General features: G+C 36.2%; 1 protein-coding gene across 1 annotated transcript in view; it reads right to left on the bottom strand.

The window, feature by feature from the left end:
* The window catches only part of ATG2B (autophagy related 2B), a 73,389-nt gene that overhangs the window by 13,154 nt on the left and 34,663 nt on the right, over window positions 1-25,572 (bottom strand). Inside the window, exons 17-34 of the mRNA XM_069489475.1 lie at window positions 24,596-24,788; window positions 24,160-24,302; window positions 19,167-19,324; window positions 18,578-18,750; window positions 17,940-18,090; window positions 16,761-16,960; window positions 16,519-16,599; window positions 15,028-15,134; window positions 14,775-14,867; window positions 14,114-14,184; window positions 13,575-13,651; window positions 13,137-13,307; window positions 9,936-10,077; window positions 7,938-8,140; window positions 6,879-7,105; window positions 5,995-6,103; window positions 4,512-4,706; window positions 3,773-3,874 (exon numbers count right to left, since the gene is read on the bottom strand). Of these exons, the coding sequence (XP_069345576.1) occupies window positions 3,773-3,874; window positions 4,512-4,706; window positions 5,995-6,103; window positions 6,879-7,105; window positions 7,938-8,140; window positions 9,936-10,077; window positions 13,137-13,307; window positions 13,575-13,651; window positions 14,114-14,184; window positions 14,775-14,867; window positions 15,028-15,134; window positions 16,519-16,599; window positions 16,761-16,960; window positions 17,940-18,090; window positions 18,578-18,750; window positions 19,167-19,324; window positions 24,160-24,302; window positions 24,596-24,788 (2,596 nt within the window). The remainder of the gene's footprint in view (window positions 1-3,772; window positions 3,875-4,511; window positions 4,707-5,994; window positions 6,104-6,878; window positions 7,106-7,937; window positions 8,141-9,935; window positions 10,078-13,136; window positions 13,308-13,574; window positions 13,652-14,113; window positions 14,185-14,774; window positions 14,868-15,027; window positions 15,135-16,518; window positions 16,600-16,760; window positions 16,961-17,939; window positions 18,091-18,577; window positions 18,751-19,166; window positions 19,325-24,159; window positions 24,303-24,595; window positions 24,789-25,572) is intronic.

The following is a 25,572-nucleotide window of genomic DNA, read 5'->3' on the forward strand; positions in this document are numbered from 1 at the left end:
ACAGTGACTGCTGACACATGCCATAACACAGGTGCCCCTCACAGACATAATGCTGAATACAGGAAGCTAAATACAGTTCCATTTATATCAAGCTGTAGAACAGAGGAAAACTAATCTATGGTAATCAAAAGATCAGTGGTTGCTTTGGGGTGGTAGAGACAGACTACAAAGGGACATGTGCACACTCTATAGGGTAAAGAAAATGTTCTCTATTTCAACTGGTGTAGTAGCTACTCAAGTGTATAAATCTGCCGCAGCTCCACTAAACACTTAAAAGTAGTACATTTTACTACATGTAAATTATACCTCAATACAATGGTTTTAAAGCTTAAAAAATTTTGTCATACTCGTGTTAAATTTTGACAGTAAAATATGCCTAGCTTTAAGATCCTATGATAAAGGATATTAATAGTGCAATATGACTTAAAGTCTTTAAAAAATTACTTTTCAAGTCATACTTAAGCAACAAAGCAATGATGATGAAAAACACAAACGTGCAAACTGGTGCAGCTTCGTGGTCACCCTATTCAGCCTCGGTTGAGCACTTCCTTATCTTACTTAGCAGAATGGTCTTCCAATCCCAATCCACAGCCAGAATTAGGACCTCAGTATCTTTACAAAAACCTTAATTTGCCTAACTCCACTGCATTCCTTAAGACCCAGCTTGATAGTCACCATCTCCAGAAAGCCTTTCCTGGTCATCCCTCACCCTTCCAAACTCCCGGCCCAGCGGAGGAGCCGCCTTCTGGTCAGGCACACCATCCTATGCCTATCGTCATCACCTGTATGCACCACAGACATTAAAACTATCTGTTCATGTCAGTCTTCCCCACTATACAGAGATCTGTGAGGACACAGATGTCTTATTCATTTTTGTATCCCCAGCATCCTAGTACAGAACCTGGGACAAGGTAGGCTACTCAGCAAATGGTTTTAAATTAATTAACACATCTTCCTGACATAGATTTCTAGGCAGTACAATAGTAAAATGAACACTAGACTGAGAAAGTCAGGAAATCTGGCCCCCTTCATATTTCAGATCTGCCTATTTGTATGACCTCCACCATCCACTTACCCACCCCCTAGATGGGACTCATTCCCTCTGCATTGTTTACTGCCTACCCCGTGGGAACACTGAGCTTTGGAAGCAATTGTACTTAACTTCAACAGCAATGCAGCTTTTTAAAAACAGGATAAAATAATGCACTGCTGTCATACTTAATGTCTGTGGCTCAGTTAAGATGAATAGATTGGGATGTGCTTGGTAAGAAAAATATGACTCAATGTGTTATTATTCATCAGCTGATTTGTTTTCACAAGAAAAAATGAACAAAAATATTTGGATTTCTACTTAGATGATCATTTACTATCTTAAAATATGGTATGTCAATCTTAGAAGATGCAAACTAGAAAGGATTTTTTATAAGGTAATGTACCTCATTAAGGTATACATGTTTGTAGCATAACCTTTGTTTTCCTGGGTTTTACGTCTAGGGAATTATTTCCCATACTTCCCCAACATAGCCATAAAATTTATTTCCCTGTTTTCTCTAAGATTAATAATTCTCCATTTTAAAATCATAATGCTTTATGGTTCTAAATAAGAAATTATATCATATATTTAAAAAAAAGTCCACTAATCAAAATTGGGCTTGCTAAGTTTGATAAAATCAGGCCACAAACATGTATCTTACTCAAAGTCTTGCTCACACTGGTGATGTTCACAGATTAATTTTCCTATATATATTTCATTATATTTCTACTAGGCTTTTTCTTTTTCTTTTTTTTTTTTTGAGACAGAGTCTCACTCTGTTGCCCGGGCTAGAGTGAGTGCCGTGGCGTCAGCCTAGCTCACAGCAACCTCAAACTCCTGGGCTTAAGCGATCCTACTGCCTCAGCCTCCCGAGTAGCTGAGACTACAGGCATGAGCCACCATGCCCGGCTAATTTTTTTGTATATATATATTTTAGTTGTCCATACAATTTCTTTCTATTTTTTAGTAGAGACGGGGGTCTCACTCTTGCTCAGGCTGGTCTCGAACTCCTGACCTCGAGCGATCCACCCGCCTCGGCCTCCCAGAGTGCTAGGATTACAGGCGTGAGCCACCGCGCCCGGCCGGCTTTTTCTAATAGACAAATTAAATTTAAATGTAGATATCAAAAGATATTCTTCTCATAATGAGAAAACATAACTCTAAAGTACTAACTGGCAAGTCTGACTCAGCTCAGAAGCTACAAGCACTAATGTAAAGTTATACTAAACTTCTGTACTTCACAGTTATATTTTGTTTATAATATAAATATTATTTAAGCTCACTCCTGAAATATCTGCTAATTTGCTTTTTAATAGTTATTCAAGTTTTATTTAAATAACTAATGAACATTAATCAATACTATATGAGCAAATGAATAATGCCACCCCACAAATACTCTACTTCCAAACCTGAACTCACATCAATATAATGTATATCAAGACAGTTTGTTATTTCAAAGCATATTATTTTAAAACTCCATTTATGTTCTGCAGTTGTGACACATTTCAGTTAATAATAACAACAGTTAACATTACTGAGACCTAACATAGTGTGCCAGGCTAAATGTTTTTCGCACACTAGTCTATTTAATCTTCATTTTTAAAAAAATGATATGTGTATTACTATTTCTCCTCCCATTGTACCAATGCGGAAACCGAGGCTTGGAGATGGTAAGTAATTTATTCAAAGCCACACAACTAGTAGAAGTTACAGAACTAAGACTGGAGCCCAGGTCTGCTTCAAACCCATGCTCTTCACCACTACACTAAACCACCATAAAGCATCATATTTTTTATATATCTTGAATAAAGTTTCTCAAAGAGGCATCAACTATGTCTTAAGTAGCTCTCTGGGTCAAAGAAAAGCCAGAAGAATTTGATGGGATGCTTGCCAGAATATGGGAAAGTGGATTTTTTTTATGCCTTTCCCTAAATCTCTATTGTTTGTGACCTCTTTAGGTATACCAGTATACTAATTTGTCATCCTTCCCAGGGCAGAAAGAATTCTCTTCCAGATGCTGTGATTAAGACACAATCCCTTACATCAATCAATCCATCATGGAGTCCTTTAATATTCTCTGAAAATAAATGTATATCCGAATAGAAGTATGTACCAATACGTAAGGATTAGAAAAAACAGAAGCAGGCATTAAGGCCCATGTCACAAAGACAATGAGTAGGAGACTGGGGGATAACAGCTATAATGTTGGGGTGAGAGATGAAAAATCACCTATGGGTACAATGTACACTATTTGGGTGATGGGCACAAAAGCCCAGACTTCACCACTACACAATGTATACATGTAATAGAATTCAACTTGTACCCCCTAAGACTATTAAAATTTTTTTAAAAGGGGAATAAAAAACTAGTGACCTTCAGCACCTTTAGAGAGCTCTGTGACTATGAACTTGAACAATCCTACCCTTCATCTGGCTATACTAATTTCTGCCTTTATCCATTGTGTCTGCAGTATTATTTACTCCCGTGTTTGTGTTTGTCTGTGTGAAATATAACATACATAAAGGTTTTTAAAATATATAACAAAAACAAAGTAATGTTTACTCACCAAGAGTTCAGATTCCAAACATCTAATGAACCTGCCCTGTTCTTTATCAGAAGTCTGCTGTAATTATGTAACTTGCATAAAGGTCCAACAGTAACAAACATTATCATTCCCTCATTTTGAACGTGGGGTATGTACCTAACCGTGACGGCACGAACCCTGCTCACGCTACGAACCTGGTCAATGTTGAGGCGGAGCGGCATCAGCGACACTCTCAAGCAGCACTCCTGTGGTGACCTGCCAGACTCTGGACGCACGTGTAAGGCTTTCACCGTCAACTGTAAGTCAAGAAAGAGAAAAGCATTTTTCCCCAGTGATATAATGGCCTTGTTCTCATTTAAAATGAAAAAGAAATAAAAGAAAAAAACATATTCCTAGCCTACAAGAACAAAAAGGAGAACTGTTTACCCTTTTTCCTTAAAAGTCTGAATCAAACTTTTTTGGGTCACACGTTCCTTCAAGAATCTGATGAAGGACACGGATTCTCTTTAGGGAAAAAATTCCACATGGATAATGTTGTACTTGCAGGCTCAAAGGAGTTTACTGAGCCCTGAAGCTAATCCATAGGCCCACACTCCAAAGTCAGCTTCTAGGAAGAACCTCTAAAGTCCTTCTATGTTACTAGAATTTGAAGTGTTCAAAATCTGGAATACTTTCAGCAATACTAGATATTTTGCACAGATCACTATGGACTTCTGATTTATTAGCAATTACAGTCAATGGACTCTAGAAGGGGCATGCAAAATAATTTTTAAACATAAAATTTAAGCAGCACACTTAAAAGGATTTTTCATATTAAAATGAGAGAAAATATCCAGTAATTTTCCCCACTCTAATTCTCCTGCAGTTAGATACAATAAAAACACTTTTCCAAAACAAATACAACAACAAAAAAAATGAGATTTTAAATCCTACCATGTTGGAATGAGCTTTTCGAGGCATTTCTTTACTGCAATACAGGTACAAAAATTTATTCATTTGTGACGTTGCCAGACGATCTCTAATTTCCAGATCCTGAACAATGAACACCTGCCGGGAGACTGGGTGTTCTAAGAGGCTGGAATCAAATTCTGGTTTGCATGGGGGGTAGACTTCATGCTGAAACTTCACCTTAATAAATAAAGAGAAGGAACGCAGAGCAATCCTTACATTTAAATTAGAATTCCTCTCTAATACACAAAATATCACTCATTGTTTTCTTTGAATTCTACCTCAGCTTACAATTCCACTTTCAAAGAACTAAACAACACATTCCTTCACTTGTTCACTTATTTATGTTTTGGTCCACAGTAATCCCCCCTTATATGAGGTTTTGCTTACAAGGTTTCGGTTATCTGCGGTTTCAGTAACTGAAACACGGTCAACCAAGTTCCAAAAATATTACAGAATTTTGAGAGAGAAAGATCACATTCACATAACTTTTATTACAGTATACTGTTATAACTGTTCTATTTTATTGGTATTATTGTTAATCTCTTACTGTGTCTAACTCATAAACTAAACTTTATCATAGATATGCATGTGTAGGAAAAATCATAGTATATATAGGCTTCAGTACTATCTGCAGTTTCAGTCACCCACTGGGGATCTTAACATGTATTCCCCACGGATAAGGGGAGACTGCTCTATCCTACCATACACAGATAAGCTTGACTAACATTTGACCTTCGTAAAACTTCTTTTGCTTTTCAAGGAAAATCCTCAACAGGAATGAGACATAAAATTATCTTGCATACCTACAAAATTGCTTGAAAATGAATCAAAGGAGGCAGGGTTAAGTTCCAAAAGGGGGTAAAGATATGACTAAATATATGGAATTGCCATCACTACAATATTTATACGCTATCTTAAAATATGACACTTGGTACAATCTCAGACACGCTGACAGAACTGAGCACACATGATGCTATCAGTGGTCTGGCCCTACTGGCTTCTAGACATTCACAAAGGACCTGTCACATGCACTATCCAAATGCAGCCCTTCCCAGGCAGGTACTCTGGGGCAGTGGTTCCCCAAGTGTCCTGGGAACAGTAGTATCAGCACCACCTAAAAGTGTAAATTCTTGCACCCAACTCAGACCTCCTGAATCAGAAACTCTGGGTGAGCAGCGATGGGAGAAGAATCTGTTTTAGTGAGCCCTCCAGGGGATCCTGAGCTCGCTCAACTCTAACAACCACTGCTCTAGGGCTGGCCTGGGAAAATAAAAACAAAACTACCTTAGTGTTCTCAGAACACTTGAGAAAGAAAGAGAGGTAAGAGTTTTGTACAAGATTCTTACACTTTTCTAATCCAAAGGGCTGGGACTTAAGGGTCAAGACCATGCTGTGGTGGGTAAGCAAAGAATCCCCACTAATGCTCCTACCCAAGTGGATTTTCCCTTTCAAAATGCCATCTCACCTTGCTTAACTGTATTTCCATTAAAAAGTCATGGTTTCTTCCTTTTCCCCCACATACCATATTACGTCCATGTCTTGTGGGTGTGTGAGAAGGTGAACTGTGGGTACTACTAAAAATAAGCAAAAAAAAAACCCTTTTGTTAAAGGAACATTCAAAGAAAGCCTATGAATGACATCAAGAAAAATGATAAGATGAAAAGAGAAAATAAGATTATAGAACTATCAGAATGTTATCACAAATATCTCTACAAATGAAAACCACATCTTTTATACTTTGGAGATATTGAAAACATGTACTTTGTTACTGTCATCAGAGTAATCACCTGCTTGCCAAATATTCAGAACTACAGAAAAAGCTAATTATGATGCCGAGGTCCGTATCACAGGACACACTTAGAAATGAGACCTCCTTATAAGTTTCTTGTTACTACAGAAACCCTTTAAAGTCAGAGAAGTAGTACTAGAAATCCCAGTTTGTACAGAAAAGAATTATAGTAAAGTCAGAAGAGTCTCTCTGCTCAACACCCTGCTGGACATGGGGGCTCGGGGCAGGCCTGGCCCTGCCTCCTAACACACTTCACCTCATTGCCCTCGTTTGCTCCCGTGACTGTCTCTCCCCTTGGGACTGAGGGCAGGGACTGGGTCCTAGCCATTTTTGTGAATAGACATATAGTAGATAGATGAAAATTTTTGCTGAATGAAACCATATGTCAACATTTTAGTAAAAATACAAATAAGTTCATAAATGGAAAACTGTAAGAGTGACATTTAAATTACATAGTTTTTAATACTACTTTATTTATAATACTTAAAATAAAAATTTCTATGTATTTTTCTATAAAAAGATATAAAAAGCCCTGCCAACTTACATAGAAATTAACTTACATATAACTTTTAGCTGGAGAAGTAGGAGGAACTGTTCCAAAATCCTTTCCTCCATAAAGATGCCAAACAAGAGAAACTTCCTTAACAACGTATCGAATTACAGGAATGGGAAAGTGTAATGGGGCTTTGCTTGTATCTGTCTTCTTAACAGGCAGACTGAAATAATTGTCTTTTATCACAATTGCATCATCAACCATGATTTTTATAACTGGTTCTTCTTCCTTCTCCTAAAATAAACAGGTAACACATACTCTCTTATCTCATTAGAAACAACGGATTATGCTGTATATCTCAAGGGGATTTCTTAATTCCATATTCTTTTTAATAATATCAATATATAAAATGGGGTAGTAATTACTGACATTAATCATCACAGAAGATACTCTGCTTTAATAACCATAAAATGAACTCTTTCTGCTCTATGCAAGTCACTCCATATGGATTTTTTATAGTTTACAATTTGGCTTTTACTATTTGATAATAAAAAGGTACAGATTTGTGTGTGTGTATTTTATCATTTAATTTAAAGTCAGTACCTCATTCCAAACCAAAACTTGACAAACTTCAAAATACTGACCAAATTGTCATGTTTCTAATAATATATTTATCCTGAGTTTGATTGTTTTGATTTTTTAAATTTAATCAGAAGATTCTCAGACCTTAGTAAACAAATAGTCAACTAAGGAACAATTACCACTGGACAGTTTCCAAAAATAAAATACACACACCTGCCCCCCACAACCATCAGCCTTCACACAAACCACATCTTATCTTTCTCAGTTCTTAGACTAGCAAGTCTGGGCAGCATATCTTTAGTTCAATAATCTATGCGGGAAATTTTGCAAATATAGAGCACTTTTCTCTGAGTCTCTGAGAGATGTGTCACAGAAATAGTAAAGTACAACAACCATTTACAAAGCATCAATGGTAAATTACAAAACAAAGTAATTCTGAATTATAAAGTGATAACAAAACCTAAAGAATCTTCTTCATGTACGCTTTGGTCAATTCAATTTGTAACATTATTTTAAGTCCTCCATAATGTTATCAATGTATTACCTGGATGGTTGCTTTTGGTGCAAAAAGAATGCAAAAGTCATCATTTTCAGCGGGCACACCTGTCATCGCATCACTAATCAAGTGGTGAGTGAATGAGGTGTAAGTGGGGCCGGACTCCTGGGACACATTCCCACTCTCATCTGGAAACAGGAAGAGGTCTGAACAACATGGCTCCTGAATTTGAGATTTTTCATCCAAAACACCTAAATAAAAAGATTACAACATTTTGGTACACTTTGAAATATCAATAACAATAACACTTATTAAGTTTTTTTAATCATGTGTCAGATACATGTTAAGTACTTTCACCTGCAATATCTCATTTCTTAAGATAACCTTATGAATTTGAGACTTAAAGACAGCTTAAGTAACTTGCCCAAAAACACTTCAGCAAGTGGCAGAAATACATCAAAGACCACTAATAAAAAGACTAAAGACCTCTAAGAAAATGGTAAATGATAGTGTCATAAAGTAAAGACGGTTCCCTCCCAGTCATTTGGCATAGGAGAAGCTCAGGAATTCAGCAGCAGCTGGTTAGTGCTGACTGGAGTTGTGCTTTAGCTGGGATTTCACCTTGAAAATTCTGTCCTGTGGGTGGAGCGCTGGAAGGAACCTCTTGGGCAATATTACGAGAGGATGGGAAAAGTTGCATTTAGCAGAGCCTCACCTAAAACTATAGGAAATCTCTGCTGCAGGGAGGGCAGAATAGTTGCTGAGCAAGCTTTAGGTGGGGGGAGGAAGGCAGTGATTCCAAGCAATGAATAGAAAACTACTTCTTGGGGTACCGGACACCCAAATAGCTCAGGCAGCTATCTGAATTGGAAGTTCACAAAAGACTGCATGTGCACCAAAATCTGTATATGAACATATATTTTTACACTTTTATAACATAGTAGAGTCACTAATTCTTTCTCCATTCATTCATTCAAACAAGCACTATGAAGGGGCTGAGAATACTAAGATGAAAAAAGTGGTATTTTGGCCTCAAGAGACTCACAGACTAGCTTTTAAATTCTTCTATGGCAGCACCTTGGACTTACTCATCCTTATAAATGCCCAGAGCCTAGAACAAAAAGTTGTATATTGAAGCCACTCAGTAAATATTCATTAAATATTCTTTCTATTGTAATTAAGATAGCTGCTAATGCTTATCACAAATAACTCAGTACATATGAAGTTAGAAGTTCCAATTTGCTTCCTTAGTCCTAATTTATCCTTAATTAGAATGAAAGCAACATTTAATGCTAAACTTCTACAATACCATGAAATGATGTTTTGAAATTAAGATTTCACAATACGTAAAAGTAGCTATGTCCATCCAATTAGAAAGAATACTTTCGAAACAGATGCTTTAAAATATTTAGATGCTTCCATTTGGCTCTCAAGGATCTCTAATCACCTGGTCTCTCTCTGCTTACCCAAATATATTGTCTAATTCTCTTTAATAAGAAGGGAACTTTTGTTCTAGTACAGCCTGAACGTGATGGATAAATAATTAAGGCTCATGTGTGCCTTTGTCTGTGTTCTGCTGATGTTAATGACCTTGCCAAGATTACCTTCTTCCTCTTTATATACCTAAATCCTATCCACTTTCTAAAAACCAACTCATCTCACTTTCTCCGAAGTCTAATGAAATTATTCCAATCCTTTCCAAACAATGATAATGTATATACCACATTTGAAGTGTTTTCTTATACCATTTAAGAATCAGTCTCAGTACTAGCATCAGTCTAGTGCCCACTGGTCTTACCAGGCCATAAGCTATCAGAAAACATAAGATGTGTCTTCCACTTGCTCTGTATCCCCCATACCATCCCAGCCAGAGGTATTTATCTACTACTAGACGTACAATAAACATGAGCTGATTGGCTAACAGACATCCACCAAAACTCAGACGTATCTTTTCTTTAACAAGTTACTTATTAAATTTACGAGAACACAAACAATGTAAGCCTCAACTACAACATCAGTGCTCCCAGAGAAAACGCCTGACCTTACCGTTGGCCTGCGGTTTCACAGCTGAAGTGGCCTGCTGCACGTCGACCTCCTCCATCGCGTCACTCATCAGATCTCGCAAAATCTGTTGATCTGCTTCAGGAAGGACTTGACCACGTGAGGACGATCGACCTCTGGGATCTACCTATAGCAAAAAAGTCTAATTAAAAATAACTGAAAATGCCCTAAAGGAGCAAACTACTTACAATTATTTTAGCCTAGAAATACACTATATTTTACAAAAACATCAGAAACAGGAGGCCAGGCACGATGGCTCATGCCTGTAATCCTGGTACTCTGGGAGGCCAAGGCAGCAGGATCACTTGAGGCCAGGAGTTCGAGAAACAGGAACCTACTCATTTTTCTATATTCCGTCCAGCAGCTGTTATATCTTAAGTTTTAGTATCATTGTTACCACCCTAACAACTACTAGCAAATAGAAATAAATGTATCATCACCTCAAAGCCAGTACAGTGAACTGGGACCTTGAAGAGGCAATACATTCAAAAAGAGGGAAATTTTTAAAAACTGCGGTAGGTTGGGTGCAGTGGCCATGCCTGTAATCCTAGCACTCTGGGAGGCTGAGGCTGGAGGATTGCTTGAGGCCAGGAGTTTGAGACCAGCCTGAGCAAGAGCAAGACCCAGTCTCTAAAATAAATAAATAAATAAATAAATAAATATTACAAAAAATAAAGTGAAATAAAATAAAATAAAAACTGCAGTAAAGCTTGGACAGAGGGGATAATTAAATAAGTCTGATCTACTCAAATCTGATGGTTGCAATGACTTTCACCCCTTTGAAACAAAGCCACTGTAAGTGAAAGCCTCATTTCTTGGGACACCTAAGGACAGCAGGAGGCATACACAGGAAGGGACATACTAAATGGCGATTCACAGGGTTCCATTCCAGCACTGTTACTTAACCATTTTGGTTAGTGAACTGTGGGTTCATTAAATCCAGACCACACTTTTTAAATGAGAATATGACTCTAAAATAAAAATATGCAAATTAAAAGGGATAATTCAAAATGACTTTAAATAAACTGGAAAATGTTTTTAAAAACAGAATAAACAGTAGAGGGGGAGTGTCATAAATCACCTTATTACCAGTGAGAATACAGCAGGAGCAAACAGAAGTGTAACACAAACGAAGTGTAAGATAATCCTCAATAGGCCCTTACGAGAGTAAATTAGAGGCCCCATAACCTTAGGGGATTGAGAATTTTGTTCACAGAAGAGCCATAAAGAAGAATAACATTGGGGAAAAAATGCCAAAAAAAATTGGACATTGTTCAATCTGGATATAAGGGAGGTCAGAAAGGTGACACTTGGGGCATAGCAAGCATTCAATTGGGAACCAAAATACCTGGGTTTGTTGCTGTTTCTGCTACTAATTGGAGAAACCATCTAAATTCTCTGGGTCTTATTCGTCTGTAAAACAGAGATACTAATCTTGAACCTCTCTACCTCACTGGGTTGTCAGGAAAGGAAAAGAAAATCATAGATGAGAAAGTATAATGAAAACTGGATAGTCTTAGATATAACAAATAGAGAAGATATGATTATATAAATAAGTCTCTGGTAACAATACTACCACCTGCCATCTATAAGGTTATTAAGTATGAAATGTATAATTTTTTGATATCTCTGACATTTCACTAAGCTATTTCTTGTTTCATTTTTATTGTGAAGGTATATCCTCAGTCTTGCAAACACATGGTTTGGCTTGTGATTATCTTTCAAATTTTTTTTAAGAGCAATTTTTGTGAAACCATGGATAAGTAAAAAATTCGTGTTATTTTCAAATATGAGTTCTGTTATACAACCAATGCAGCACAGATAGCTCAAAATATCAACAAAGTGTTTGGGAAGGATGTGGCTAATGAAGGCATAGTACGACGATGGTTAGAGAAGTTCTGTTCTGGTAATTTTAGTCTTGAAAATGAGCCACGTGGGTGACCTAAGACCAAGGTTGGATAATGATGAGCTGAAAGCTATGGTGGAAGTGAATCCATCTCAACCTCCGTGTGAATTAGTAGAAAGGTTTGATGTTACTATTCCAACAATACTGGACCATTTGAAACAAATCGGCAAGGTAAAGAAGCTAGATAGATGGGTCCCACCTGAATTAAACGAGCGTCACAAGAGAAATTGTCTTGAAGCTTGCCTTTCTGTGCTGTCACGGCATAAAGGTGAACCATTTCTACACTGTATTGTGTGTAAGTGTGATGAAAAATGGATTCTTTTTGACGATCACAAGCATTCAGCACAATGGTTGCATAAAGACGAAGTGCCAAAACATAGTCCAAAACCAAATATTCATCAAAAAAAGCTAATGATGCCTGTTTGGTGGTCCAGCACTGGTATTATTGACTACAGCTTCATGAACCTGTTCAGTTGATTATAGTGGATGTCTACTGCAACAAATTGGAGGAAATGATGAGAATGCTTGAGATTAAGCAGCCGAGATTGGTCAATAGACACAGGCCAATCCTCTTGCAAGACAATGCTCACCCACATGTCACACACATAACGCTGCTCAAACTATAGAAGCTGGACTTGGAAACTCTCTGTCATCCACCGTATTCACCAGACCTTGCACCAACTGACTACCACTTCTTCCGGGCTTTGGACCACTTTTTGCAAGGAAAAAAATTCAATTCTCAACAAGCTATGGAAAATGCCTTTGGTGATTTCAACACCACTCACTCTCCAGGCATCTTCATTGCTGGCATAAACAAGCTACCGTTAAGATGGGAAAACTGTGTCGATAGCTTAGGTGCATACTTTAATTGTACTGCTTCTTGTTTGAGATATAATAAACTACACTTTTGTTTCAAAATTTCATATTTAATGACCTAATATCTTCTCATAGCATTTTTACCTGCAACTTGCATATAATAAGCTCTTCCGTGATAAATGTTTTCTTTCTTCCCTGAGGACAGATGAAAATAACTTAATTCTGGAAAAAAGTATTATGTTAGTGAAAAAGATTAATGTCAGGAAACAATAACAAACAGTAAAACTGGCCTTTCCAAAAAGGCCCATGGAATCACCTTTCCAGATCCCATTACGCTGAAGGCAAAGCATAGACAGATGACTTTTCAAGTTTCTTTTCTACCCTATGACTGTCATGAAGACCTCACGGATATAAACGTGTCACTGACATGGCAGGGATTGGAGGAATAACATTGCTGACTGTACCTTTGACTTTCTTTGAGGGGCTCCAGGCTTCATTTCTGCCTTGTTAGGTCCCTGCAGGTCACCATAGCTTGCAATGTACTGAATGAGGTTCATTAGTGCAGCACAAGAATCTGAGCACGTTCTGATATGGACAACATCACTGGAACAGTGTAACTCAAAGCGGGGCTCAGTCTGGACAAGACACAGGAAAAAAAGTACGAAAATGTCTTCCACACAAGAGAAGAAAACTTCTTTTTTTGCATAGATTTAAATATATGATCATTTGTCTTGCCACAGAAAAAAATGTATTTATAATAACTCAATCTCAATTTTAAAATATTTTATCTATTTTTTGACCAAAACTAGGTGAACGGAAAAATGATTTTATGGTAAATCCATTTTTTTTAATCTTAAGAAACAGGACTCAAACAAAAATTTCCATTTATTTTAATAACTTACTTGCTCTCCATCAGAATCAGACTTCACTGCAGTTATGGTTAATTCCAAGAGTCCCATATCCATCACACGAACATAATCTATAATTAGTAAAAGTAATAAAATGAGTACAGCTTTCAAAAAATGCTTATCTAACCGGTACCTAAAAAAACTGGCATTTCTCTAAAATCCCTTGCAGAGTGCTACATATATTTATAATGCAATGGAAATATAGTTTTATTCTATAAAAATCCTACAATTCACTTTATTTTAATTAGAAACAAAATTCGTCTTATACTAATATTTTGAGTATATATAGTAATTTGGTGCACTTAACTTATAAGAACGTTACAACTTCAAACTGAAAAACCAGTATCTGAAAAACTGAACTCTGAATACATGCCATGTGATCACTATATACTTAAAGATCCTTTAATCTTTAAGGATCTTAATAAGATCCTTAGTTCAGTGGCATTACCTCAGAGATAAAATGCTTTAAAATAGTCACACACAAAAAATAAAGCAGCATATATGTACACTGGATTTTGTTTTTCTACACTTACCTCTACTCAAATTTACAGTGACAGTATTACATTTGTCAGACAGATGTAAAGCGGCTTCATCCAAGATTATTCTGAGGCAAGAAAGATAAAACCAACATCTGAAAAACTTAAGGTTTGAATGTTATACCACGTGATCACTACATACTTAACTGCATCATTCTTTCTGCTATGAACATTATCAAAATCATATGCCATTTCTAACATAATTGTCATCTAACATTTTTTTTAAAACTCACTGTTCATGAGTGCTAGGAATATTTAAACAGTGTAAAAAATGAGTTCAGCAGTTAAGTCATCTGCTGAAATTAATTCTAACTTGGGGGCGGGATTTTTTTTTAATAGATGTCCAAATTCACAAGGTTTTAATTATAAAGATAAAAGTCTGTCAAATATTATGTGAAGTTTACTATATGTTTTAAAAATCAAACTAAGAATCTTAAGAATTAATTTTTTCCTTAAAAATAAAATGCAATAATGAAAGGGTAGATGGAATGAGTCACTTGAGAAAGAAAAATTGAGTAACTTGGATAAAAGGATGTGACTATTAATAAAAGAATGATTTTAACAAAAGACAGAGACTTTAATAAAATGGTTTAGATAAACATCAATTAGTATGTTTTGAGCAGCTATATTTAGTATACAATAAAGTTTACACAGGTACCTGAGAGTAGAAGAGGATTTATCCAATGCAACGCTACTAGAAACACTGAATGTTTCAACAGTAAGAAGAGATCGGATTGGCAAATAAAGGGGCCTAATATCAAAAAGAAACAACAGAGCATTAGTTTGATACATCAGAAACCCTCTTAAAAAAACATTTTGAACATTAACTCTACTGAATTATGGTTTTTTTTCCAAAACTTTTTGCATATTTTAATCAATAAGACTTTATTTTGGTCCATTTGTAAACTTACCTATAATCAAGTGCACAGCTCCAAAGATGAACATGAAAAGTTGTAAATGAAGTTGGAGGATTATAACCCAAAACAGGTTCATCAGCAATATTTAAGAAGTATAAAATCTATAATCACAAAAATATAAAATGCCCTGCTTTAGAAGAAAAAAAGTTTTGATATAATATCCTTAATACCAATGTAAAACAGAGTATCTCACAAAGCAACCATTAAATTGGAAATCATAATGCTAAAAGAAAAATATCATCATTTTGAAGAAATTCATTTCAAAAAGAACTTGCCCCCGACCTCACAAAAAAGGTTAACTATGGAAGGTAATGTTTATTTGTTTGACTATAGTAATCATTACACTATGTACATGTATATCAAAACATCATGTTGTACATCTTAAAATATATACAATAAAAAGTACTTGCAAAATCAGAATTTGAAATGAAGAGGCCCATCCAACAGTTACAATGCTACAGAAACCTTAGAAAGCCATACCTTATGAAATTAGTAACAAAATATGCATAATATAATTTCATATTACTTTGCTTGGAACAATTCTTGGAAAAATACATTTTGCTGAAAACTTCTTAAAACTAGATTGATATCTGGTTTTCTGTATAACCCATTATAGGGGGAAAATCTGGTATTCTATATAACTCATTGTTGGAGAAAGTTCTTTTTCCTTAATTTATACCTACCTCAGTCTAAAGTCTCTCTCACCAACACCTATTCTCTTGTACTTCCAATCTGAGCAAAAAAAGAGGTTATGCCAAACCTCTCCCTTATGGCCAGTTAGTGTTCATTCTAACCATTTCTCCACGCCTACCAAGTAGATAGACAGATCTCCTGTTTCCTAAATGCTTTCATGAGAAAAGCATTTTGAAAACATTCGAGTTTTAAAATTATTTTTTTCCCAGCACAACTAAAAAGTTCCTCTTTCCAAGGAACATGAAAAAGAATCGGTACACTAGTTTTCATTTTCACATAAAGAAAAATTAACTTCTTACTCAAAGTTTCCTCTGAAAAATAGCCAACTGTATTTCATTACCACGAAGAGTTATTCAAGTGGAAATTAATTCCAGAAATCCCAATAAAATGCCTTAAAGCAGTATCATATTATTGGCCTAGGGAATAATATGGAAATCATGGCACTTAAAAAACTTCTGGTTATAAAAGCAATTCAACACACCATTCACTGCTCCTCTACCCCAGGCACTCTACAGGTCCTTTGACACAAAGTCTCTTTCCTTCCTTTAATGCCATGAAAGACAATTCCGTCATTGAAGTTTTAGGACCACATTTCAAGGTAAAAAAATCAGTTACATTCTGACATGATAATTATGTTCTGTGTCTTAACTTAAGAAGGTAGTTACACAGTAGTGTTCACTTCACTGTAATTTACTGAGCTAAACATTTATGACTTGTCAACTTTTCAGGATGTGTATAATATGTCAATATAAATTTTAAAATAAGTTGATACACACATAACACCTCCTTTACCTGCTCATGCCAGCTAAGCCCGGAAGGAAGTATTCTATGCTGGAGAGTGGCTCCCTTGAGTCCTACAGCAATGAGAAATTCCTACAGAGAACAGACAACACAAAGAACTGTATTTACCACCCATGTAACCCAATAACCCAAAAGTTTTTCCAAGAAAACGTACTGCCTAGTATGCAATTATTTTTAGCTAGTAATCAAATCAACAGCAAGGTATTAATGGTATTAAAGTACAAAACACAAACCTTTGTATTGGACTCTGATTTATCAGACAATATTTTAACTGCAACAGAGAGCATATTCGAACTCTCTCCTCCAACACCATCTGAAGAACCTCTATTGAGGCCGTCTTCTTCAGAGGAATAAATAGTAGGTTCCAACCAATGTGGGCAGGTTGAACTGGGCAGTCGTGCTTCTGTGGGAAGAATCACTCCATCCACTATCCCTATATCCACATTGAGGTAAAAATATTAACAAAATGATTACTCGAAATTAGTTCATGGACTTTTAAAATTCCAAACAAAAATCTATGTACTTCCAATGAATATAACATAATCCTGGAGGCATAATGACCAAAAACCAGCTTGTTATTAATAATCCACTCCTATTACTAATGTTGGTATGACTGACAATGTACAACTTAAGGGGGGAAAAAAAAAAGCTAGGATTCTGAAATGCTAGGAAGATTAAATTTAAATAAGAAAATCTCATAAACATTGAGAAAATATAGCATCTCATTTCCATTCACAAGGTAACTCAGGTAACTGCTCAAAAAAGTTCTATATCTGAAATCAAAAGGGAATATTCCTTGAGAGGGGATAAAGAACGTAAGGTCCTATCAACTGATAAACAGATCCGTAAGATATGATATATCCATACAAAGGAATATTATTTGGCAATAAAAAGTAATGAAATACTGATGTAACTTGGATGAACCTTGAAAACATCATGTCAAATGTAAGAAGCCAGTCACAAAAGATCAAATATTGTATGATTCTATTTATATGAAATTTCCAGAATATGAACACTCCACAGAAGCAGAAAATAGATTAGTGGTTGCTTAGGAGGGGTAGAGGGTTATAGCTAAAGCATATGAAGTTTCTTCTCAGGGTGATGAAAATGTTTTAAAATCGACTCTGGTGATGGTTTCACAACTCTACAAAATATGAAAAACCACTGAAATGTACACCATAAATGAGTAAATTGTATGGTATGTGAACTATATCCCAATAAAGCTATTACAAAAAAAGAACATACAGTTGACTTCTATTAATAATTTACAGTATTATTTTGACAATGGGATCAGAATCTCCCACAGAAAATAGTTCATAATATCAAAGTTCTGTTCTCAATAGATTTTCTTTATTAAACAAGAAATTTAAGCATGTGTAAACAGAAGTGAACAAAATATACATTTTTCCTACCTTTGTGATATAGACTGAAACTGCTAGAATGAAGGCATATGTAGTGCTTCTCATCAAAACCTTCGTATTTTGTCACACAAAATAATGAACCACTATTGAACTCTAACCAGAATTCACCATGTTTGTTTTCCAACATATCTCCATTATCTTGCTAGTAAAAAAGTCAGAAAAACATAGATGTCATTACTTAAACTCAGAAAAGTAAGAATGTCCCTTAGGGTGTTCCTTCTTGATTCAGCTTAGGAAAATCTCCTACATCACAGCAAGGCAGTCTAATCTTGATTCATTCAATACAGTGGTACTAAAAACCAAATAACTTATTAAATAAATACTATGTGAGACCTCTTCTGCCAAATGAATCCCTGTACTTCATCCTCCTTCATCACAGATAAATTACCAGTCACCATCCTCTGGAGCAGAAAATTAGCACCTGTTTTCAAAAGAGAGGGCCACACAAAGTTGGACCTGCAATGAAAGCTAAATCCCCAAAGTTGCTGTCATCACGACGTGCCTCAGAACACTGTCTTCATCAGTCACTGAAACAACCTCAAACTACTTCAATCACTGGATGTATATCACAGTAGATTTATCTAAAATAAAATACATTTGAAAAAACACTTTGGATTTGTAAGCCTTACCTTCACGTCTGTGTACACTGCCATTAATCCATGATTAATACTCAGAAGAACTGAGAGAAAACTCTGTGAGTTCTTGTTCTGAGAATCTAGTTTTTTTTTCCTACGGGAACGATAGTTGGGATCAACAGTGGAAAAATACTGCAAAGTTTCCTCCTCAGATCCACTCTCCTCATCTATGAGAAATTAACACACAATTACATGATTCTTATAGCTTATTAAAATAAAATAGGAACTTAAAAATTATTACAAAAATACTTTATATTTATAACCTGCTTATTCTTACTAACAAACATGGTATGACAATAAAAATATACTTTCTATGTTTTTCTTTTTTAGTTCTGAATTTCAAACAATGTGTATATTATTATTCTAGACATATTTAAGTGATAATGATTCTCAATTTACAGATAGAAATGGAGAAATATTCTTATAAACTATTAAAAGAAATTATAAAATATAGTTACAATGAAAAACATACTAAAAGAAATATTTTTAAGTCTACAACTGAAAAGGTTATACTTTGTTAATTGATAAACTAGGCATTTTAATGCAGAACAAATTAATACAGAACAAATTAAAAATATATTACCATAGTGAACTGTAGATTTAAATGGACTAAAACTGTCTTTATTGAAGGTATTAATCAGTTGACTGGCTACTGAAAGCCCAATACCATAGGAAATATTTTCTAATGTCTCCACTGGTGAAGGAGCTGTTGGCTCCCATAGTAGCAAGTCATTAAAGATCCTATAAAGACAAAAGTTGAAAAATAAGTACATAATTGCTACTTCAACTGAAGGCAAACTAAAGTATCCTTTTAAGAGATCCCATGAACAATAATGTTTTTAAATGATGAAATGGAAATCAGATCCTGTAAAAGAATTTTACAAACAGTAACAAAAAGAACAATCGTGTTCTTTCAACAGAAAAGAACTGATATGGCTGTAATGCAGGGCAGTGATAAAGGAATCTGCACAGATGCCTGCACAGATACTTGCCTAGTTTTACCTGTGTTATATGCACCAATTACAAATTCATATTGTACTTCTAAATACACTTTAAAGACAGAAGCCAATTAAAAATAAAAACCCACAAAGAACAAAAGGAAGACTGTTCACATAGGAGAGCACTTTGTAAACCAGAACTGATCAGGCATCGTCTCATTTGACCCTCCCATCAACCCTGTGGGGTGTCTAGAGGAGAATCATCATTCTTACTTCACACTTCAACAAATTGTCTCATAAAGGGTAAGTGACCTGCCAAAGGTCACACAGAGCTGGAATTAGAGTCCACACTATGTCCACCTTCCAATTCCATTCTTTCTCTAGAGATATATGCTTTCTTTTCTTTCACTGGGAAGATGTCATGAGATGAAGAATGCATGTGGAGTAGGGAACAAGGAGAGGAAAACCTTTCAGACCAGCTAGGCTAACCCAATTGATACTGGCTACCAATGAGGTTGACAGATGTCTCAGCTAGGCTACTACCACAACCTACTTTTTCAAAGAAATACTCGTCACTACTCAGATACTCCTCTGGCCAAGCCTTTTCCCCTCACTCACCCTCTAAGCTTTTAAGAAAATGCAAACTTTACAATGTCCTCTAGGAAGCCTTATATCAGATTTGGACCCACAGCACACCCTTCACACATAGCTATTTAGATCACAGCTCCCGTATCACTCTCCTGTGTTTCCTCATTTCCCCTTCCTGTACTGCACACCCCCGACAGAGAGACTTGTGTCTCACCATCTCTATCTGTGTCTAGCACAGTGGTGTCACATAACAGGCACTGACAGTCGATGAGCAGAGGCCAGGTGGGTGACTCACATGGAAGGATTGCCAAAGCACAGGCTCATCGTAAAGCCTGGTGTGAACACCATGCCAGGTGCCAAGTGCTGAGCCAGCCCTGCCCCTCCTCTGAGAAGCCACTTCCCAGGCCAATTCCTGAGCTTCTGAAGCCCTAGAAAGTATAAACAGTACTGAGAGTCACAGTGGATTATAATCTGAATTTACAGTATCATCTTCTGTGACGCTCAGTAGATTATAAGCCCCACCCAAAAAGGTTTCTCCTTGGAAGCATCACTATGTTAAGAATACCAGGGATAGGCCGGGCGCGGTGGCTCACACCTGTAATCCTAGCACTCTGGGAGGCCGAGGTGGGCGGATCGTTTGAGCTCAGGAGTTCGAGATCAGCCTGAGCAAGAGCGAGACCCCATCTCTACTAAAAATAGAAAGAAATTATATGGACAGCTAAAAATATATATAGAAAAAATTAGCCGGGCATAGTGGCGCATGCCTGTAGTCCCAGCTACTCGGGAGGCTGAGACAGGAGGATCGCTTGAGCTCAGGAGTTTGAGGTTGCTGTGAGCTAGGCTGACGCCACAGCACTCACTCTAGCCTGGGCAACAGAGAGAAACTCTGTCTCAAAAAAAAAAAAAAAAAAAAAAGAATACCAGGGATAAAGGACAGAAAGATGCCGTATCTCAGACACACTGACAACTATGTCCCAAAACTCTGTGGTACAAATGCAGCTTACTGCTTCTTTGGGCATATTACAGGACAAAGAAACAAAAGAGTGTAAATCCAGATCTTGGCCTAAACTGTATTTAAATAATGAAGATATGAAATGAAGAATTTCCTCAGGAAATGCTCTTCCCTACCACCATTCTCTTATCTTCTTATAAATTAAAAGAAAACTATTACTTTAAGTATATGTATATGATATATGACCTGTAAATATAAGTTTCACATGATTTTACTATATTTCCTTATTTATATTTTAGTCTAAGCACCATCTTGACACCATTAGTACTATAAAACATTGGATGGTATTTCTAATATTAAGAAAGAAAAAAATACTTAATATATTTAAAGACATATCACGATGATTCTGTGTCCATGAGCCTGAAATACAACAGACACTCATTAAATATTTGATTTATAAAACCAGTTAGAATTATTTTTTACATTCTATATTAAAGGACTTTTGACATAGAAAAAATTCTCCTGTACCTGAAATAGTCTTTCTAAAAAGAGCCGGTTGACCAAAGCACTACAGGAATAAACTGCTATTTTAAATGTATGAAGTAAAGGCAGAGTTGGTTATAACTCCTGCTCAGAGAAAAAGATTTAAAAAAAAAAGACAAAAGGACAGTATTGAGACATTTCGTAAAACTCAAATGGGGTATGAGAATTACATAGTAGTAGGTATCCATATTAGCGTCCTGATTCTGATGGTTGAATTATAGCTACATAGAATGTCCTTGTTGGTGAGAAAGTCACAATGCCCATTTAACAAACTACCCAGATTAACAGATAATCTAATTCCCTGATTTAAGCAATCAACTGCCCAATCACCCTCAACTGGCATAATGACTGATGTCCCCGTGTGCTAACTGTGTGCTGCTGGTAGACTGCTCTCTATAGAGTTCTCACCTGAGAACTTCTGCTCCTATCAGTTGAGTTAGATATTTTATATATTCACCAAGGATGAGTTGTGTTTGGCATCAAATCTGCTTTTATTTGTTACTGTAAGTATAATTTAATTAAACGCTATACTGACTAATTTCAAGTATGCAGAATGAGGTAAAAAAAGAATCTTAAAAACTTGTAAGGATTCTGCACTCTGATCACACTGAAAATATATATTTTTTTATTCCACCTTAAAGAAATTGGAACTAAAAACTGAAGGCAATGCCTTCTGGGTGTATATCTTATGCAAAAAAGACAAAGTGGAATTGCAATCGGTGGCTCATACTCAAAGAAAAGGCCTTGCTGGGCACAGTGGCTCATGCCTGCAATCACAACAACTTGGGAGGCTGAAGCGGGAAGACTGCTTGAACCCAGGAATTCAAGACGAGCCTGGGCAAGATAGTGAGACCTCAACCATTAAAAAAAAAATTAGCCAGATGTGGTGGCATGCATCTGTAGTCCCAGCTACCCAGGAGGCTAAGGCAGCAGGATCACTTGAGCCCAGGAGTTCAAGGCTGCAGTGGCTATGATCACACAACTGTACTCCAGAGTGGGCGACAGAGCAAGATCCTGTCTGAAAAAACAAACAAAGAAAAGGCCTTGTCCTATATTTAGAAATGCAGTGAATGAATATACATTTATAAGTTGGATATTTAAGGTATGTATTACTGGTCTTGATGTCCTGATTTAACCAAAAGCAATCTGCTCAATCAATGCAGAATAAGCCAAGCCCTTCTGACCTCTGGGCTGGGCCTTGAAGGAGTCATTTCATTTCCCTCCATCTTAGCCTTGCACGTGCAATAGCTCTTAGCAGACATCCTTCAACTATAAAATAAGGGGAGAAGCCTAGACATTAGCAGTTTCCAAACTTCGGATCATGTATAAACAAATCCCAACAGTTAAAAACAATTCGTGAACTCCTCTAATGTGAATTTATATGAATTTAGGTGCTACTATTTACCAAGTAGATTATAAAACAAATATAAAAAACATAGATTTTAAAGGAGTTTTTTTTTTTTTTAAACTTAAATAGCAGTGCTAACATTTTCTTCTTATACCCTAATGAACTGTCTTGTGAATGTCATTTTTAAGACCACTGAACTAATGTGGACCCTAAGATCCTTCCTGGAACTTAATTTTCTAAGACCAGCGGTCAATGGCAATCAGTTAAGGAATAAAGGGCCAGAGATATCTGATACCAAGAAAACCTACATCAGAAACAGAGTTTGGAATTTTTGAAGACTAGTGGAAATTAGAATAACTTGTTTACATGTGGGAAGCTGGTGATGACAAACACTAGGACTTCTTTTTCTAGGAAACCCAAATGACCATCCTTCAGGTATGCTATGGAAGAAATCCCTTCAGTGGGTGGGAATTACAATAAAGGACAATTACTAAGTGCCTACTATATGGCAGATCTGTTCTCAGCTTCTCCAAGTGTTCTGTCATTTAATCCTCCCAACAACCATTTGAGGCAGAACCAATATCATCTCCATTTTACAGGTAAGGAAACTGAAGCTTTATAGAGCCTAGACCAACTGTCCAAGGTCATCAGAGTCTATAACCTAGAATTCCATTTATTTCAACATATTTGTTTGGTATATATGTTGAGGGATATTTAAATATAATAAATTTAAATTTTTATACACAAGTTTATAAGTCAGACTTTAGAATTCAAAAAAAACACCTTTTTGAATTCTGAGGAAAGCTGTTCCTTGTGCAATGACTCTAGGATTCTGATTCTACCCCAGTATCCGCTAGCCCTCTGCACAAGTATCTCCTAAATTTTCATGTCACTGAACATGTAGAAAAGATAGCATTTGCTCGGTACCCTGCAGTAGGCTGACAGGGGGCAGTCAGACAACCTGAGGGCTGAGGAAATAAGTATCTCACACACCAGTAACTGGGTACAGGCCCACTAGTTAGGAAACCGCTCTGACAATAGCACATCACAATGGTAACAGTACTATAGTCACCATTAACACCATACAAAGTACACTGAGATGGCAGATGGTATTTACAACAAGGGAAAAAAAAGGAGAAGAGGGAAACAGGGAGGCAGTTAGAGAGAAAATGATTCCAAAGATGCAAATAACTGTGTTTAAACTTACCTATTATAAAGCTTCTCATAAAAGTTCTTATTAGGTAGTGTTATATGAATATTTGGTAGCGTAAGTTCCAGCACATAGTGAGAATTGCTGATTGCTTTATCCTGAAACTCTGTCATTTCTACAGGGTCTCCTGGCATCACCATCTAAAACATAGTTTAGTGCAAAAAAATGGCATCAAATAACTATTTTATGTTTAAAATAGCAGTAGCATCTTCTTCACACATCCACAGGACTTGGTATGTGAACAAATAAATAAGCACGTAACATTTAACTGAGGAAAATATACATCAAGGAAAACATATTGTTCAATCTTGGAGTTAAAAACCTACCAGGAACAACATACAAAGCATTTTGTAAAAGATAAAAGACTAAAAGCATTCCTATATGACAGAGGACAATAGTGCTCCTCTGTTGCTTGCTCACACTTTTACCTTACCTGTTCATTTTCAAACATTACTCTACGAGAAGAAAAAGGAGAGGGGGCTGGTCTTCTTAGATCACAAACATCTTTCAGGGAATGAGCACCTCCTTCCTCCTCTTCCTGGTAGTGACCATCATTCTCTTCTTCCTCAGCTGTTATTCTCTCCAAAATGGAATGCATGGCTGGCGGATTTATTTTCAGTACAATTCTGACAGCAACAACAATAAAAAAAAGACCAACATGTAAGTGTAAACAACAAAACTTTCACTTTTGTGCAAATTAATACAAAGACTACAGACTGAATCTTAAAGATAGGATTAAACCTCTCTACAAAGTCTAATTATATCTAACATAACCCATGTATGAATGTGTTGTAAACTTAACAGTATGGAACTAAAACAAGTAAGTAAAAGAAGGATATTAACATTTCACACTTGGCTACTGAAAGTCTGACCTTTTGAGGGCAAAAAGATTATTTTGAAATTTCATTAACAGCAGGCAAACTTTACTTAAGAATTCTGTAATAGTTATTATCATTAAACAAACCCTCTCACATACAGTCTGTTCTGTTTTAATGGAATACGTGCCCACATAAGAAACCCCATGCTATATAAATTGTTCAAATGGAAAAAACACAAATTGATTTAGGGAATGGCTTTAGAACTGCAACAACAAATTTATTTTTTCCTCCAGGAACTTCAACAGTAAAAGGCTTGCGTTACTGCTTTGTAGCCACAAACTTAAATACCACTGAGTTAATGCAGCCTTTGACTTGACTACAAAAGCTAATGAGCTTTTGCTCCAGAGAAATCCCATTCTTTCCTAAATCTTCTGCAGGATGTCACTAAGCACAGGCTTTTTATTCTCCTTTTAGCACCATATCAACCCACTATTATGATGAGGCATGGAACTCTCAAACAAAATAGCTATGTTGCATCTATAATAATTTTTTTCCTAAGTAGGTGGTGTCATTTGGTTCTAGTAAACTATAA

Source organism: Eulemur rufifrons, chromosome 2, assembly GCF_041146395.1.
Source record: "Eulemur rufifrons isolate Redbay chromosome 2, OSU_ERuf_1, whole genome shotgun sequence".
Lineage (NCBI taxonomy): Eukaryota > Metazoa > Chordata > Mammalia > Primates > Lemuridae > Eulemur > Eulemur rufifrons.